The sequence below is a fragment of the Glycine max genome, chromosome 11 (assembly GCF_000004515.6).
Source record: "Glycine max cultivar Williams 82 chromosome 11, Glycine_max_v4.0, whole genome shotgun sequence".
Lineage (NCBI taxonomy): Eukaryota > Viridiplantae > Streptophyta > Magnoliopsida > Fabales > Fabaceae > Glycine > Glycine max.
The window spans coordinates 7,121,162-7,138,069 of record NC_038247.2 but is presented as its reverse complement, the minus strand read 5'-3'; the positions used below and the strand labels follow the sequence as shown (position 1 = coordinate 7,138,069).

At 31.0% G+C, this 16,908-nt stretch overlaps 2 protein-coding genes across 4 annotated transcripts; both read left to right on the top strand.

Annotated features, from left to right (window-relative positions):
* The first annotated feature begins 426 nt into the window (after window positions 1–426).
* Window positions 427–4,841, top strand: LOC100808749 (uncharacterized). The gene is made up of 9 exons (XM_003537688.5): window positions 427–603; window positions 687–807; window positions 1,558–1,660; window positions 1,852–1,911; window positions 2,057–2,119; window positions 2,240–2,437; window positions 2,523–2,634; window positions 2,715–2,932; window positions 4,486–4,841. The coding sequence occupies exons 2-9, from the start codon at window positions 695–697 to the stop codon at window positions 4,573–4,575; spliced, it is 957 nt and encodes a 318-aa protein (XP_003537736.1). The 5' UTR covers window positions 427–603; window positions 687–694; the 3' UTR covers window positions 4,576–4,841.
* A 3,725-nt stretch (window positions 4,842–8,566) lies between these two features.
* On the top strand, window positions 8,567–15,555 carry LOC100807692 (ABC transporter G family member 15). Of its 3 annotated transcripts, none has more exons than XM_041006658.1 (10): window positions 8,567–8,657; window positions 8,905–9,226; window positions 11,398–11,483; window positions 12,229–12,702; window positions 12,873–12,995; window positions 13,275–13,406; window positions 13,558–13,842; window positions 14,021–14,293; window positions 14,371–14,478; window positions 15,016–15,555. In XM_041006658.1, the coding sequence occupies exons 2-10, from the start codon at window positions 8,965–8,967 to the stop codon at window positions 15,370–15,372; spliced, it is 2,100 nt and encodes a 699-aa protein (XP_040862592.1). In that variant the 5' UTR covers window positions 8,567–8,657; window positions 8,905–8,964; the 3' UTR covers window positions 15,373–15,555. The 3 variants fall into 3 exon arrangements, with proteins under 3 accessions (XP_040862592.1, XP_003537734.1, XP_014619411.1); XM_003537686.4 differs by having other exon boundaries at window positions 8,569–8,657; window positions 12,229–12,690; XM_014763925.3 differs by lacking the exon at window positions 8,567–8,657 and having other exon boundaries at window positions 8,716–9,226.
* Window positions 15,556–16,908: the final 1,353 nt, after the last annotated feature.

The following is a 16,908-nucleotide window of genomic DNA, read 5'->3' as shown; positions in this document are numbered from 1 at the left end:
ATTTTTTCCCTAAAAAAATTGTACTAGAGACTCTATTAGTATTATATTTATTCCCTTTTAAATGCTTTTTTAACTTAATAAATATCGTTATTGTATTTATTTTTCTCACAGTAATGTCTTAACAAATTAGTTAAGGAAAATCAAGTGTATCTTTTTTTTTATTATTAAGATCACTATTTTGCTTGTAAAGTTAGAATAATTTTAAGCTAATTGATTAACGCACCTGGAGATAAAAATTAAATGTATTTTCTGAAATGCTTCAAATTATATGAAATAAATTATTATAATACTGTAAATTATTTATTTTTCAATACAATTTTTCTATCCTTGTTTCTTATTTTTAAATCATTTGTCATTTTTAAATTGTTTTTTATTATTAAAAAAAATCGAGCATATATGCATTTAATCATTAATCATAGATCTTAATCGAGAGCGAGGCATGTAGAAAGAGTGGTGTCCATTGCAATTTTTCTAATAAAAACAAGAAAAATAATAATAGCAAAATAGACACCATTAGGTTTTCATTCTCTTTCTCTCTCTCTCTGATTCGATCGATTTCGATTGTTGAATTCATCCCATCGTGGAGCCTTCAAATTTGTAGTTGTACGTTGTTTGTGCTCGATCTGAAGCTGATCGATCAAAAATATCACGCGATCTAACTTCGAATTGTTGTTTTGTGAGTGCAGGAACAACGATGGTGCTGCCGCTATTTGCTGCTTTCATTCTCTTTTTTGCTTTTATTCCGAATGGATTGTTAGCAGTTCCTTCCACCGTCCCCGCATTCCTTTGGTCATCACATTATGAACTGTAATTTCTGATTCTCTAACTCTTTGTTTTGTTCGTGTTTGTGTAAATTGACAATTTCTAGTTCATTATGCAATTAATCACTACTTGCAATGTTCCACGTTGTTAGTGTTTGATTCGTATGGATGTAGCTAATAGCAAACAACTTAGATTTAATTGAGTTATTGCCGAGCTTATAATCGCCTTTTCTGATTAGGACAGGATAGGGCTAATCTGGAAGTTAAAGGAATGGTGAATTTGGATTTTGTAGTTGGAAGGAGCAGGAGTTTGGGTTTTCTAAGGTTGTAATGTAGTGTTGGGGATATTAAAAGTAGTGTGTCTGGCTTATAGAAACCACACGAGAAAAAGGTTTCTAAACGGAAGAAAATCAAGGGAGGAGGATTTGAAGTAGAGAAAACCCCACACTTCATTTTGAGGTTTCCATTGGCATTATGCCCACTTTTTGATTCATAAGCGGGAGATAGATTTTCTGAATTACTCAAGAAAACTGCAGATATGATGGACTTTAAGGCTTCAAATTTGTGGTTTTTAAGGTTTAGTTTGGAGTGAAAAAATGAAAGCAATGGATAAATGGAAAACATGAACAGAGTTTTTATTGGCAACTCACAACATCCTTAAATTGCCAGATACTTGATGTGATTTATTCTATGTAAGAATGGGTTTGTGTATTGTTGTCGAATATTCCCTTCATGTGTTTACATTATGTACTTCAGAAAATCAGAAAACCATTTATATTTTACTGGACTATTACAGGGCCTCTGAAAATGGATTGAAGGAATCTGTAAATTACCAAGTCATTTCTCCAAAAGATCTAGCAAAATCTGTTTTTTCTGAAGCAGGCTGGTCAAATTTTCTGGTATATTACACTATTTTTCATGACTGGTTTCCCACTATGTACTTTGTAGTTCTCTCTCCCCCCTCAACCTTTATGGAGAAGGGGATTTTTTTTTTCTCTTTTTATTTATGCTAGTTTTGCTTCAATTTTGTTCACTTTATTTCTATCATTGTTGTTGCTTAGTGTTTTTAATTTTTGTTTATTTTGGATAGTGCAAAGGAAAGAAACTTCATGAGCCTCTGGATCTGGCACTCTTATTTGTTGGTAGAGAGGTAACATTTTCCAAGCATCTAAATAGATAGTTCATGTTGCCACTTTTGTATTTATTTTTTGTTTACTTTATATTAGATTCCTGTCAACTAGTGAAGTGACATTGGTTGTCGGTTGAGTAAATTATGTTACATTTTTCTTTTGCAGTTACAATCTTCAGATTTAAACATGAACAAACATGCAGACTCAGCTCTTTTGGACCTGCTCAAGGTGAGTGAATTGTGACATGCAGTCTGTCAACTTTCCATGTTGAGTAACTGTGATTTAAGATTTCTTAAGGAATTACATTTTTTATTTTTCACTGTGATACTGTTCCATTGTCATGAACAGATCTCTTTCGCCAGATCCAACACTTCTGTGGCGTTTCCCTATGTTTCTACATCAGAGGATGTGCTTTTGGAAAACTCATTGATTTCAGGATTTGCTGAAGCCTGTGGAGATATGGGAATTGGCAATGTTGCTTTCCATGGATCTTGCTCCATGGATGGGGCAAATCATGAAGAAATCACAACTTTGCACTCAGTTCAAGTAATCAACAAATTAATTGACATGGTCTACTATGGAATTTTGGGTCCTGTATGGTGACCTGATGCTCTTTATTTACCATTGACAGGACTATTTGATCAAGAGGATGGAAGAGAGTCACAGAGGGAAAACAGATTTGGTTGTGTTCTGCAATGAAGGCTCTCAAGCTGTTAAAAATGTAGACAAGACACAATCTGAAGGTACATATACTTTTATGTATGGGATTTGCTAGATATGATTTACCACATGCTAAATGCTTGTGTTTGCTGTGTATTTGTAGGGGAAGTTTTATCCAATCTTATCAGTTCTGTGGAGGAATCTGGTGCAAAATATGCCGTTCTTTATGTGTCGGATCCCTCCAGGTCAATCCAGTATCCTTCTTACAGGGATCTGCAAAGATTTCTAGCAGAAAGTACAGCCGGGAATGAATCAACCAATTCCACAATTTGTGATGAAGTCTGCCAGCTTAAATCATCTCTTCTAGAGGGAATTTTAGTGGTAAGTTTCCTTGTCCATTTTTACAAGTGCAGTAGCTCAATGATCTGGGAGTTGTCTTGTTTTTTTAACTCCATTTTTTTTCTTTTCCTTGATGAGTAAATTCTATGGTGCCACAACCATACTCTTGTTGGGCCTGCTTGGGTAGATTGTTGTCTGTTTCTAACTAACTACTCCAGTTTTAACAATGCAAGTATGATAAAATCATTACGTTCAGTTCCACATCCTGTAATGTTCTCGATTTAGGAGGTCTTAGTCATTCTTTTTCATTTGCTCCCCTAAAAGCTATGCAATTGGTTAAATTTGGTTTTTGTTAAAAAAAAATAGCCAGTGTTATGTGGCAACATTCCTTGTAGAACTGTCCTTCAATCTAAGATGTAAAAACGTGGTAAATAATACTATAGTATTCTTAACCAATGCACATTTTGAGAACTCTTAAAATACCAAGGAATCATCTAAGAATCCTCTCTGGGTCTCGGCCCTATGAATTTAGATTAAGTACTACAATTCAAATGTCCCAAAAAGACTATAAGAGAGGTTATAAAAAAGGATCTCGAAATTAATGGTTTGGATAGAAGTATGGTACTTGATAGAACATTATGGCGGAAGTTGATCCATGTAGCCGACCCCACCTAGTGGGATAAGGCGTTGTTGTTGTTGTTGTACTACAATTCAAATGTCCTATAAAAGATAACTCCTAGTTTGTAGGGATAAGAGATGAGGAGATTATCTATAATAACTAATACCTTCCGTTTATATTTACCATTACAGTTTACTCCTTTATTTCCTGACTTGCTTATACTTCTTCACTTTGTCCTGGGATATTCCAATCTCTTATCTTCACCTGTGTTAGGAATATCCTTTCTAATGCTATGGGTGTCTAGATTTCAGTAGCATAGAGAACAAATTTAAAATTTGGAACTTCAATAGGCCCTAAATTCAGTTTAGCGTGGTAGGAAGTGATTAAAATTTGCTTTTGTTCTTAACTAGAGCATGAAATGTTTGTCGTTTATTCCTATCTACCCGGTTTGCTGTTTTCATAAATATATGGCCTATTATTTATCAGGTTCGTTAGTTTTGTTATTTTGCTTTTCTTTCCCTGATAACGGATTTTATCATGAACCTGTGCTATATGTAACCAAGTAACCTGCAATATGTAGGCAGCCAGGCAGGCCAATACAAGGGAGTGTAATAGGTGTTAAGTCTGAGATGATGTAATCTTGATTCTTGATCATTAGTTTTTCATGGATGGTTAAGATTGAGCTTATTTAATTTTAATCTTAACTATCTACATACCATAATATTGTCAAATTAGCTCCTTTCACCTTTTATGCTTTCACTTGATATGCCCCGAGACAGCGATAATGACTTTTCATCGTTATTTGTCTGTGCATCTGATATTTGACTGAGTGGGTCATTTAGAGTAGGTGGCTGTGGCTGTCTTGTGTGATTTCTCTTCATGTTTGACTACCGTCTGCTGAGGGTTTGCGGAAATACTGCAACATGACTATGACATTTATGGTGTTCTGATAATATTGCTTTATGTGTTAATCCAGGGTATAGTTTTGCTAATAATTTTGATATCGGGCCTTTGCTGCATGATGGGAATTGACACCCCAACAAGATTTGAGACGCCACAAGAGTAATGATCCGTTTGCTGAAGCTAATAATTGTTATGATGCTCGGCCTACTGGATTAAAATATTACTGCTATATTATTTGCGAATTTTACGGGAGGCTCTGATAAGTGTTCTGTAGTTGATGACTTGTCTCAGGGACTTTTTATATTGAATTTTAAAATAATTTGTATCAGTATATAAAAATAAAACTTCATCCTAGGTTTAATTTTGATCCCGCCACTGTCAGTTGTAAAATTTGAAGAAGAAATTTCAGATTGTGTTGTATTTTTTTAACTGTCTCCAAATTTGCTCCGTTCGATGTGCATAATTGCTGATCGATGCAGTTCCAAGTTTATTTCTGCTGGGTTTTGAATTGAAGTTTGAAGTTGATTTGAAGAATGTTTAGCAATATGGTAAAATTTCGAGTTAAAGTTTGAGATTGAAGTTAAAGATATTAAGAAGTGGAAGTTCTAAAAGTAGACAAGTGTCAATGAAGGATTTCAAGGTAAGGGTTCAAATTGAGAGGAAGTTCATAACAATTACCTTGAGAGAGATTTTGAAATTTGTTTACGTGTTTGTAACTTTGTATAGATCAATCATTATGGTTGGAAATCTGAATAGGATATTTGTATTCTATTTTTTATAGTTGAAACAAATCGAATACTTTGTTATGTTTTATACATAAATAAATGGTTACTGGTTCAACAGGTTGAATAATTAGATTTTGATTCCACGTGTCCTATATTATCATTTAGTATTAAACAATAAAAAATACATAAAAACTTCAAGTAGAAGTACAAATTGAAACCCCATACAATCTCAATTTCTCAACAACTTTTGCGGCCAATAGTTAAAAAAAGGCTATAGTTAGAAGAGTTTTAATGAAATTTATTAGGATGCAAATATTTAAGCTGAAAAAGAAGCTATATAGGTATTTAAAGATGACTTTAATTACATCTTTTAAAATAACTTTTGTAAAAGCTAATAATTTTAAATTATATAATTATTAATACTGGATGGTAGTGTAAAAGATTTTTATGGGGATGGCTTATTGGACTCGGTTATGCTATATTAATTGTAACCTTGTTTCTTTAGCATGTAAATGTAATTGGTTTTGGCATCCATCTATATATAATTTTGCTGATTAAAATTTTTTGTCGGTGAGTTATAATTAAATTGAATTTTCCAACGAAGCAAAAAAAATGTCTTAAAAATGATTAAAATAATCTGCAAAAAAAGAGGATCGTATATAGATTTAATTAAATATCTTTATTTTTTTTGTTTAAGTACTTACAAAATATAAATTTAAATAAGTTTCATAAAATGCTCTTTTAGCATTTATGCTAATTTTTTAATAATTTAAAAGACTACATAATTGATGACCGTGCAAGTAATGATCTGTTAAACTTAAATTTAAAGGCCAACATTTATTGGTTCAAGTGATAAGTCTAAGAAATTTGGTTCTCCTTAAATAAAAACTCAAGTTGGAGCCTTATTGAAGGAGAAATAGGTGTTGAAAGTGCTTTTTGCCTTATTAACCGGATTTATCATACTCAACTCAAAATAATCGTACTTCAATGCAACTATTAATGGTCCAAGACAAAAACCAGTTTAAAATAAAATTAAAAAAACATTAATTTCTCTCAATAAAAATTATAGGACAATTCATAAAAGGAAGATGTAAAAGTTCTATGGAAGTAGGTCTTAACGAACTAACATGTAGGAACTGAAGTAGAAAAAGTTTAGGTGGGAGTACTAATTGGCAAATGAATACCGACACATACCATAAAGTTTTCAAAGGAGTATATTTCATCTATGTGTGGAAGTCTTGCTTCTAAAGTTAAAGGAAAAATATTTTATTGGGGGAGCAATTTCACCCTCGTCCATGCAAGCAGTTCCTTGCCTAGATGGTTACTTTATATCCTTAACTGACATTTAGATCCTCTAATTAATTATAAAAGAATATTTAAAAACAATAAATATACTAGTAATAACCTTTGAAGATATAAATAATGAACACATACATGAGGAAGGATTTAGAGTAATTTTGGTAAAGTTATTATCTTCAATAACATTTTGTATAGATTAAATTTTATTATGAGTTTGTTGCTGTAAAAAATACATAAATTAAAGGATAACACATTATCACATTCATTTGACTTAAGGAGGTTTCGGGTGTGGTTGTAACTTTGTAAGGTACCTACCGATTGCATGGCTGAAGAGTTTTACATAACTCCCTTAAACATTGTGTAAATCTTGGAAAAATTGTCCTGTATGGAGGCGCGGTTATATCACACATTCGTACTTCAAATATTTTTAAGAGTAAATAGTTTATGTATAGTATAAATTATATTGTTGCTTCTTGATTTTACATAATGTCGTTATTTTAATTTTTCACTTTATTTTTCATTATTATTCTGCACAAAAAACTAAAATAAAAGATATTTTGCAAAGTCAAAGACTAATATATAACTAATACACATACAATTTGGAAGAGTAAATAGGAATTTATTGGTTTCATTGATTGATATAGTTTCTACTCAATTGAGAAATGAAGTTTGAAGCCATTAATGAATTTATGAGAATATACAAACGATACACTGCATGCAAAAGCTAAAACTTTGTTTTTTTAATTCAGATGTTAACATGAAAAAGAATAATAACTAGTTAATCGAATTATATACATTATAACAAAAGTCATTAACACAAATGGTTCGATATTTAAATTTTTTAATTAAGATTTAAAATTAGATCCTCAACATTATGAAATAACAAATAGAAGTATCATTTCAACCTAAGATACATTGACCTGGTAAGAGAAAATTAGTTAAATATTAAATAAAAATTCATATCCTAATTACACAATTTAGATATAATACATGTCATGATCTAGATATATATTCATGTAAACAATTATAGCATATATATGCTAAAGAATAATGTCCCTGAACCTTTGCATAAGTGACATCAATTTTTATTTATTTTTTATTTTTGAGATAGCCTAATCTTGAAATGGAATTCGATTCAGGTTGCTTTGCGCCATTGCCTCTTAACGTAACATTTTGCTCCAAGTACGAAGTCATAAATCACCGCTAAAAGAAACTATATAGATATTTAAAACATAGTAACTGTATACAAATTTGATAAAAAAAAAGTTAGGTTCAATTAAATAATTAATCATTCCAAATATAAATATATGTAATCAATCATAACAAATTATATGAACCTGAGTTTTTACTTGTTATGATATCATATAAAATAGTAGTTCTCATGCTAAAAGATGAAGGATTTTTTAGGGATAGATCCTCTCATATTCTTCTAAAAAAATTCACTCATGTTAGATTTATTTTTGCACGACAAGGAATTATAAGTGAAATTTATGTAATGTATTAATTTCTCTTTTCATAGATTTTCACAAATTTCGATGAAAAACGTATTTAATGTTAATTTATGAAAAGATAATTAAGCACACATTTTTTTTTACTTAATCTTATAAATTTTACTAGAATGGATCCATTATGCAAAAGATCGAGTTAATTATAATTTTTTTTACTGAATAATATACTAGATATCGTTCTATAATATATTTATATTAATCATATAAAAAATATTAATCATCTTAATATTTTTCATGTATTGTCAGGTAAATATTTGTATGTTGTCAATTAGTTAAAATTATTTTATGTACAAATTTTAAAATAATTATTATAAAAAATCACCAATTTTAATGATATTTAATTAAATAAAAATATAAAATATCTTTAATTTGTTAATGAGTTGTAATTAAATATAAATATTAAATAAAAAATAAAATATATTAATATATTAAAAAAATAAAAGAGTCTAAACTCAATTGATTAAATAAGATATATTTTTAACTTATAAATTTCCTATTATTTGTTTGTGATTTTTTCTAATAAAAACAATATTAAAAATATAAAAAAGTCAATACTTTCTCCATTTAATACAGTATGAAGATATTACTCATGGAAATTAAATTTGAGAATTATCCTTTGACAAATTTCCTTATGGAAAATGTAAACACGAAGAAAGCCATATTGAAACTGACACCAGCATTCATAGCTGTGCCATCACAAGCATGGTATACATGTATGCACCTGTAACTCGCATTAATTTCCCTTACTTGCCACCTGTATGCCTCTGATCTGTTCATGCTCCAGCCATTAACTCTTCTCTACCTTCTTTCTCTCTCTCTCTCTCTCCCTAATTCATTTGATGATAGCATTAATAGTTAGTTGTTTGGTATTTGTTGCCAATCACTCTATGTTTCCCTTCTAGCTACTAGTTAGCCTCTATCTATCTATCTATCTTTGTTAAATTTATTTTTTATGTTTAGTTCCATCTTCAGGGTCAAACTTCTCTTCTCTTTAGCTAGCTAGCTGCAGAGATTAACAACATGGAGATAGAATCATCAGCAGCGGCCACCGATAACAACAATTGGGGTGGTCGTGGTGTTGAGAGAGAGATGCCATACAGTGGCTTTGACAGAGGAACCTTCTTGGCTTGGCAAGATCTGAGAGTGGTGATTCCTAACTTTGGAAAGGGACCAACCAAGAGGTTGCTTAATGGACTCAATGGCTATGCTGAGCCTGGTAGAATCATGGCTATTATGGGTCCTTCTGGCTCTGGAAAATCCACCCTTCTTGATTCACTTGCAGGTACTTAATTATCTATCTCATCTCCTCTTAATTTGTAGTATATGTGTGTTACACCTTTCATTCTTGTGCTAACATGATAAGGTTCATGAACATGATTCACCTACTTAAAAAGCGAAGTTGTCATTTTTATTGGGAAAAGCTCAACCTTTAATGATTATTGTCTTCTCACTTCTAGAGGTGGACAAATTCTTTTAATCAATTGGGATTTGAATCTTTCCTTATAGAGATTCATCTATCTTTGGGGTTGGTTGATTAAAACTTTGAATTTTTAAGTGTGTTGAATATACTAAATTGATCTTTGTTTGTTTTCTATTATTATTCCAACTCAAATCTAGTGACACTAAAGAAGGGCCCTTGTTTTAATGGTTTGGTACGTGGTGGGGTATGCATATGATGTTATCCCCAACTACCACGCATAACAAGAATAAGTAGACCATCCAAGTTCCCGGGACACAATCTCAACTATATTGCTGCTGTTTCAAATAATTACAAAGAAAAGAGAAACTCTTATGTTTTGCCTCTTTTTTAAGTTATTTTAATGTGTTGGATTTTGCTTTATTTTATTTTCCCTCTTCATGTTTTGTTTTTTTTTTTTTTTTGGTTTTTAATGTGCACTGGATTTTGCACTTTTTGCTATTGGCTTTAATCATAGCAGCGTCGTGGTGGTTATTATTTAATTCTCCATTCATTTACTTTCGAAATTTCTGATAGTTGACATTGAAAAGGACAAGTTGATCGTTCTCTTTAGACTTTAGTAGCCAGAGGCGTCTTCAATTTTGGTAGTTGGAACGAAGAGATTGGAATTACATGCATGTTGAAGTGTATAACTATAACTATAACCTATCTCACGGATTTTGAAAGGTCTTTTTTAAATATAGGATCTGATTAATAAGTGTTCTTTAAGATATCTATTAAGAAATTAAAATAAAAAATATTTATTATGCAAATTATAAAAAAACATAAAAAATATCATAAAAACACAATTTTTTACCGTTTAATAAAAATATTTTTATTTTATATAAGTTTTTTAACTGATGCTCTTGGCATTTGCCCTTAAATATACGACCCTAAATATATTTCCCAAACATGAAAACTGTGACTATAATGCATAATGATTTTTTCACTATAAGTAGATGATTATTCATTATACCATTACCAATTACTACCAACTTCCAGAGCATGGATAAAAGGCAATTTAAGCCATGTTGGGACCATAGAGTAGTAGGTTTGCTGCGCATTGCAGGCTTTTGTGTTGTCATTTTCATAGCATTGTAATGGGATTGGGCCTCGATCAGTTTCGTCTCTGCACTTGTATCTAACATTCGCCTATCACAAATTAATTGAATGATGTATGATTTTTATATCAATTCATGTTCAATGATCTCATAAAATTTTAACCATAATAGCACGAACACTAGAAATTAATTAGCATGTCGCCTTTCAATTCGCAATTGCTCATAGGGTGTTTAGTTTGGTTTGATCATTTTAAGTTCATATATTTTAGTTAGTAAATATAAAGATATTATTTTTATTATTTCTTTCAAAATAGTATTTATGTAGTTATCGATAAAAAAAAGTATACAAAATAAAACCAAACACCCTCTAATTAAATTTATGTGAATAAGAAGTGTTATATTTATGTGAATAGTGTATGAACAAATTAAAAGCAAACTTCATAATCATCTTTGCCAATCGGACGATTGGTTTATACATAAAAAATAAAAATAAAAACAAGAAGAAAAAAAATGCTGTGCAATAGTTCTTGTATATCCCTTTTCCTCAAAAATTAAAATTAGTGTTGTTGAACATCATGAAGTCTTCGATCAGCTTCATCAGTTCCAGACTACGCAGGAGTTAAATTATTTCCGAAAATGCTAACGGTGTCCAAATATTAGTTAAAGAAGTAAAAGATGAAATGTTTTTATTGATATGTATAAAAATGCACTCTTTTATGATTTTTAAATGTACTCCCACATAATTTTTAATAAAGTCTTTTTTTCCACTAAATCTGTGCAGTAGTTAACAAGACCCAATTATTTCTGGACACAGTTAATCAGAGGACAATTGTCCGTTAAAGGAAACAGCTGATGAATTTTAAATTATTTCTTTCGGTTAAAGAAGGTTGTAGTTGTATCTATATGATTTTACATTCCTTCTTAATATTGTCGCAGGTAGACTCTCAAAAAATGTGGTCATGACAGGAAATGTTCTTCTCAATGGGAAGAAAAAAGGCATAGGAGCCGGCTACGGTGTTGTTGTGAGTAAAGTAACATGCACATTTTCAATATATAATATGTGGATCGATTAATATAGGGGAATCCTGATTTTTCTCTAAAAATTACGAGAAATATATCATTAATTATTGATTTAAGTTTAGGAATAATTAATTATCCAACTTGTCATCAATGTTTGAAAAGTGGTTATGGCTTCATCATTAATTAGTTGATTTTATTAGTGTTTTTAATCCAATTGTAAGTTTTTGAATTTTAGCAAATATAGCTTTCTCAGTTGTTGAGTCTTACAGGGTAGAGGAGGTCCCATCTTAATTGGACCAAATCATGTTAGAGGATGTAATGCTTCTAAGTTCTTTTGAATAAAATCCCAGTATATTACCATTAAAAAATAGTTACTAAGGTTCCCTTCAGAGACATCCGATAATTTTAGTTATTAAGAAGGATGTCATTGATAAATAATATCAGTATTATATAATATCATTTTAAATTAAATTTTTAACCAAATCAAATTGATGTCATGCATATAAAGTTTTTGTAACACATATTGTTGCTTGTGGATGCGTGTAGATATATAGTTAGTGGAAAATATTATCTTTTAATAGAATATAGTATTTCGAAAGAAATACTCTTGAATCAATGAATTTCATTTAGCCTTTGAGAATGTTTTCCTAAAAGTGACTTTGTAATAACTTATTCTAGCAGAAAGATATTATTTTAATTCTGCATGGACAATTGCATCTCTAAGAGGCGTTCTTGTTAATTTATCAGGCATACGTAACTCAAGAAGATGTGCTGCTTGGAACACTTACTGTGAAGGAGACCATATCCTACTCAGCCCATCTACGTCTTCCAACATCAATGAGCAAAGAAGAAGTTAACAGCATCATTGATGGAACAATCATAGAAATGGGTCTTCAAGACTGTGCTGATAGGTTAATTGGTAACTGGCACTTGAGAGGGATAAGTGGAGGGGAGAAGAAGAGACTTAGCATTGCACTTGAGATTCTTACAAGGCCTCGCTTACTGTTCCTTGATGAACCAACCAGTGGACTTGATAGTGCCTCTGCATTTTTTGTTGTTCAAACTCTTAGAAATGTTGCTCGTGATGGAAGGACTGTCATCTCTTCCATTCATCAACCAAGCAGTGAAGTCTTTGCACTCTTTGATGACCTCTTCTTACTATCTGGGGGCGAAACAGTTTATTTTGGAGAAGCAAAATCGGCAATTGAGGTATATAAAGTGGTAATTTTAACTTGTGATCCCCTCCTTGAATGATTATGATTAATAAATTACATGTTCGATGTAAGCACCAAAATATGGTCACGTTAGGTCTCTCTATTTAGTTAGTTTAATTCAATGTTTTGTGGTTAGAAACTCTGTTTCAATGCCTAAGTTTTTCAATTTTTTTACAGTTTTTTGCTGAAGCTGGTTTCCCTTGTCCACGTAAAAGAAATCCTTCTGATCACTTCCTACGATGTATCAATTCTGATTTCGACATTGTAACAGCTACACTGAAGGGATCTCAAAGAATTCATGTATGTTTTAGATAATAAATAATATTCTAACAACATGCTTTGTGGTTTATTATGTGAGTACTTATACCCCCCTCCCCCCTTAATAAACTCTTTCTTGTGTTTGATGTATGATACAGATTTAATACTGTTTGCCTCTCAATTTAAAGAATGAAACTATAGATGTTGATAACTAGTTGTCTAGTTGAACTTCACTTTTCCGGGTCCAATTTGGTTTTTAATTAATGTCTATACTAATTCGTGGAGTTGTTCTTTCTCTTTTTTTTTTTTTTTCCTTATTAGGATGTTCCAAATTCAGCAGATCCTTTCATGAATTTGGCTACAGCAGAGATTAAGGCAACACTAGTTGAGAAATATAGGCGTTCAACATATGCCAGAAGGGCAAAAAACAGAATTCAAGAACTGTCTACCGATGTATGCATTTCCCTACTTAGCTCTACACCTAATTAATTCAACTGATACAATGCTGAACTGAAATCCATTTCAGCACAATAACATTTGATAACTGATAGCATAATCATAAAATATTAATTATGTTGATGGTTAATTGATGTGTTACATGCAGGAAGGGCTTCAACCTCCAACACAACATGGAAGTCAAGCTAGTTGGTGGAAGCAACTATTAACGTTGACAAAGAGATCATTTGTGAACATGTGTAGAGATGTGGGTTACTACTGGTTGAGGATCATAATTTACATCATTGTATCCATATGTGTGGGAACCGTTTATTTTGATGTTGGCTATAGCTACACTTCCATCCTGGCCCGTGGTGCCTGCGGTGCATTTATATCAGGATTTATGACATTCATGTCAATTGGTGGCTTTCCATCATTTATTGAAGAAATGAAGGTACTACTATACTGCTACTATTATATACAGACTTTGATTTGGGAAATGTGACAAGTTAATTAATCTAAGCTGCTAATGTTTTCACTATTAATCTCCTTTGATTAATTTGTATATTGTGTTTATGCTCAATACATGTTTAACACTTAGGCTTATTTAATTTGTTGACATGATGAAACAGGTATTTTATCGAGAAAGGCTAAATGGATACTATGGAGTAGCAGCATATATTTTAGCCAACTTCCTTTCTTCATTCCCATTCTTGGTTGCAATTGCTCTGACATCTAGCACCATTACGTATAACATGGTGAAATTCAGGCCAGGAATCAGTCACTTTGTGTTTTTCTTTCTCAACATCTACAGCTGCATCTCGGTAATAGAGAGCCTCATGATGGTTGTAGCTTCACTTGTTCCAAATTTCCTCATGGGAATAATTACAGGGGCTGGAATAATAGTAAGAACAATTACAATTTAGGCCTTTAATTGTACTTGAAAAATTACCCACATATATTAATTTTGTATTATTGGCAGGGAATCATGATGATGACCTCCGGATTCTTCAGGTTGCTCTCTGATCTTCCAAAGCCGGTTTGGCGCTACCCAATTTCATATATCAGTTATGGTTCTTGGGCAATCCAGGTAATTAATTAATTTGGCAAATCTATTTTTTTTTAGCTATTTTTTCATGAATATTTTTTAGCTAATTAATCATACATGCATTTTCTACTTGATGTTAGTGTAATGTTTTTAAACATACAAAAAGTGTTAGGGTAATACTTTCAAATTTAAAAAGGGATGTTAGTGTAGAAAAATAAAAAAAAATTACATGTAATTTGCTCTAATGGTGTTATTGTAATTTTCTCATATTTTTAAAATCAATTTTTATTAACATTTATATTTAAGTAAAATTTATAAACAAAAATAAATAAATAAAAATAGTAGATATTTTCATTATCAACAATGCATATTATTTTATTATATGAAAATAAATTAAAAAATATTGAAATCAAAATCTAATGATCTTTATTGATAGAAAGCTGGGTATCTTTAACTTGATATATGATATTAAGATTTAACATTTAAAGAAAACAAATTGTGACAAGTTATATAGTACTTGCCAAATGATGCATTATATTGATTTTATGATTTGAAATATATATAATTAATGCATTGCAGGGTTCCTACAAGAATGACTTGCTTGGGCTTGAGTTTGATCCTCTGTTACCTGGTGACCCAAAATTGAGTGGAGAATACGTCATCACACACATGTTAGGCATTGAATTAAACCATTCCAAGTGGTGGGACTTAGCAGCTCTATTTGTGATTCTCATATGTTACAGACTTCTCTTCTTTACTGTTCTCAAGTTCAAGGAGAGAGCATCCCCATTGTTTCAGACACTCTATGCCAAGAGAACCATACAACAGCTTGAAAAAAGACCCTCTTTCAGGAAGATGCCATCTTTCCCTTCACAGAGGCATCAACCCCTCCATTCACTTTCTTCTCAAGATGGTCTTGATTCTCCACTCCACTAAAATCAATAATATCAACCACAAATAAAAAAGTGTTGCACTTGCATGCACCTGGATTTTCGGATTATAACATACAAAATTGTATTTGTTATCTCTTAATTAGCATATGTATAGAGAAAAATGTTTCATAACCGTTTAAGGTACAAACAGACAAATTAATGGGACATTGTCTACGTCCTTCCATTACATTTTTTCTTTCTTTCTTTCAATTAAAATCTCTAAATTGGGATAATTACCTTGTACAAATGCAGGTATCTCTAGCTCATGGTCCTTGGCCTAGTAAACAATATTTCAGGTTGAAACTTTGGATAGATGCATGAATACCTGCATGAACAAAAAAGTCCAGATATCTAATGATATATTTATTAACTACAAGAAATTTATCGTATAGGCCAGGATGCCTGAATATACTTTATAATCTTTTCTTCGAAAAGTGGGTGTGTATTTTTTTTTTTAATATAATGCGAAGTATATATGCTCTCATAAATTAATTCAACCCGATAATTGTTATCATTTATCAGAAAAATGACAAAACAACATATCTTTACTGTTTGCAGAACTTGTACATCTTGTACTTTTTCTGCCTTTTTTTTATCTCAATAAATCTTTACTTATCAAAAACAAGAAGAAAAAAAAAGAAAGAAAAATGACAAACCAACAAACAAGCAGGTAATCACAAATAAATGAGAACAAAATTCACACAATTTGGTAATCAAAAGTATCTTAATAAAATTTTAAATTATGTTATTAAGTTTGACCAATTTAATTACAGATTAAAAATTTGCCACTGCAATTTCTTATGAGCCGTGGGACAAAAAAAGTGACCCATGAGTTTTTTTTTTCTTTTTTTAAATTTACTTTACGACTACATTAATAATATAATAATTTACATAAAAATAATATTTTATATAAAATTATCATCATACTCCTTTGTTAAATTGATATTTAATATATTTATTCAACCCTTAAATTTAATGCAAATATAAAAAGTATGTATCACTGGTTTTAGTACGAAGATCTAGTTTAACACAAAAAGCTAATTTAAAAATATCCAAAATAATTAAAATTAATAATCATACTAAAAAAAGGTTAAATTAGTGGATTGGTTCAATCCACTGTGAGCTTATAACTCAAATGGATTAGTTAATTTTTAGGGTAGGCCTAATTAAAATTCGGCTTGATTTTTGAGAACTCAACTTGCATAATATATATCAGGCTATTTAAGAAAAACCTTCAGCTCATTTTGACAAATTTAAAGTGTAAAAGGGAATGTCTTGGACACAACAAATTAATTAGTAGCAATTCTCAAGCATTCACAAGAAGATCACTAGCTCTCTCTCATAATTCAACATTTGAAGTAGATCCATTCTAAATTTAACATGGTGGTATTACACCCATTTTGTCTCACGGATTAGTGATCAAAATGAAGACATGTGATGTGAGGAAGATCTAGACAACTGCTTGAGAATCTAAAAAGCTAAGGCAAGAAAAAGTATTGAAAAATGAAAAAATAAGTACAAAAGTTTCTTGCGCGAGGGA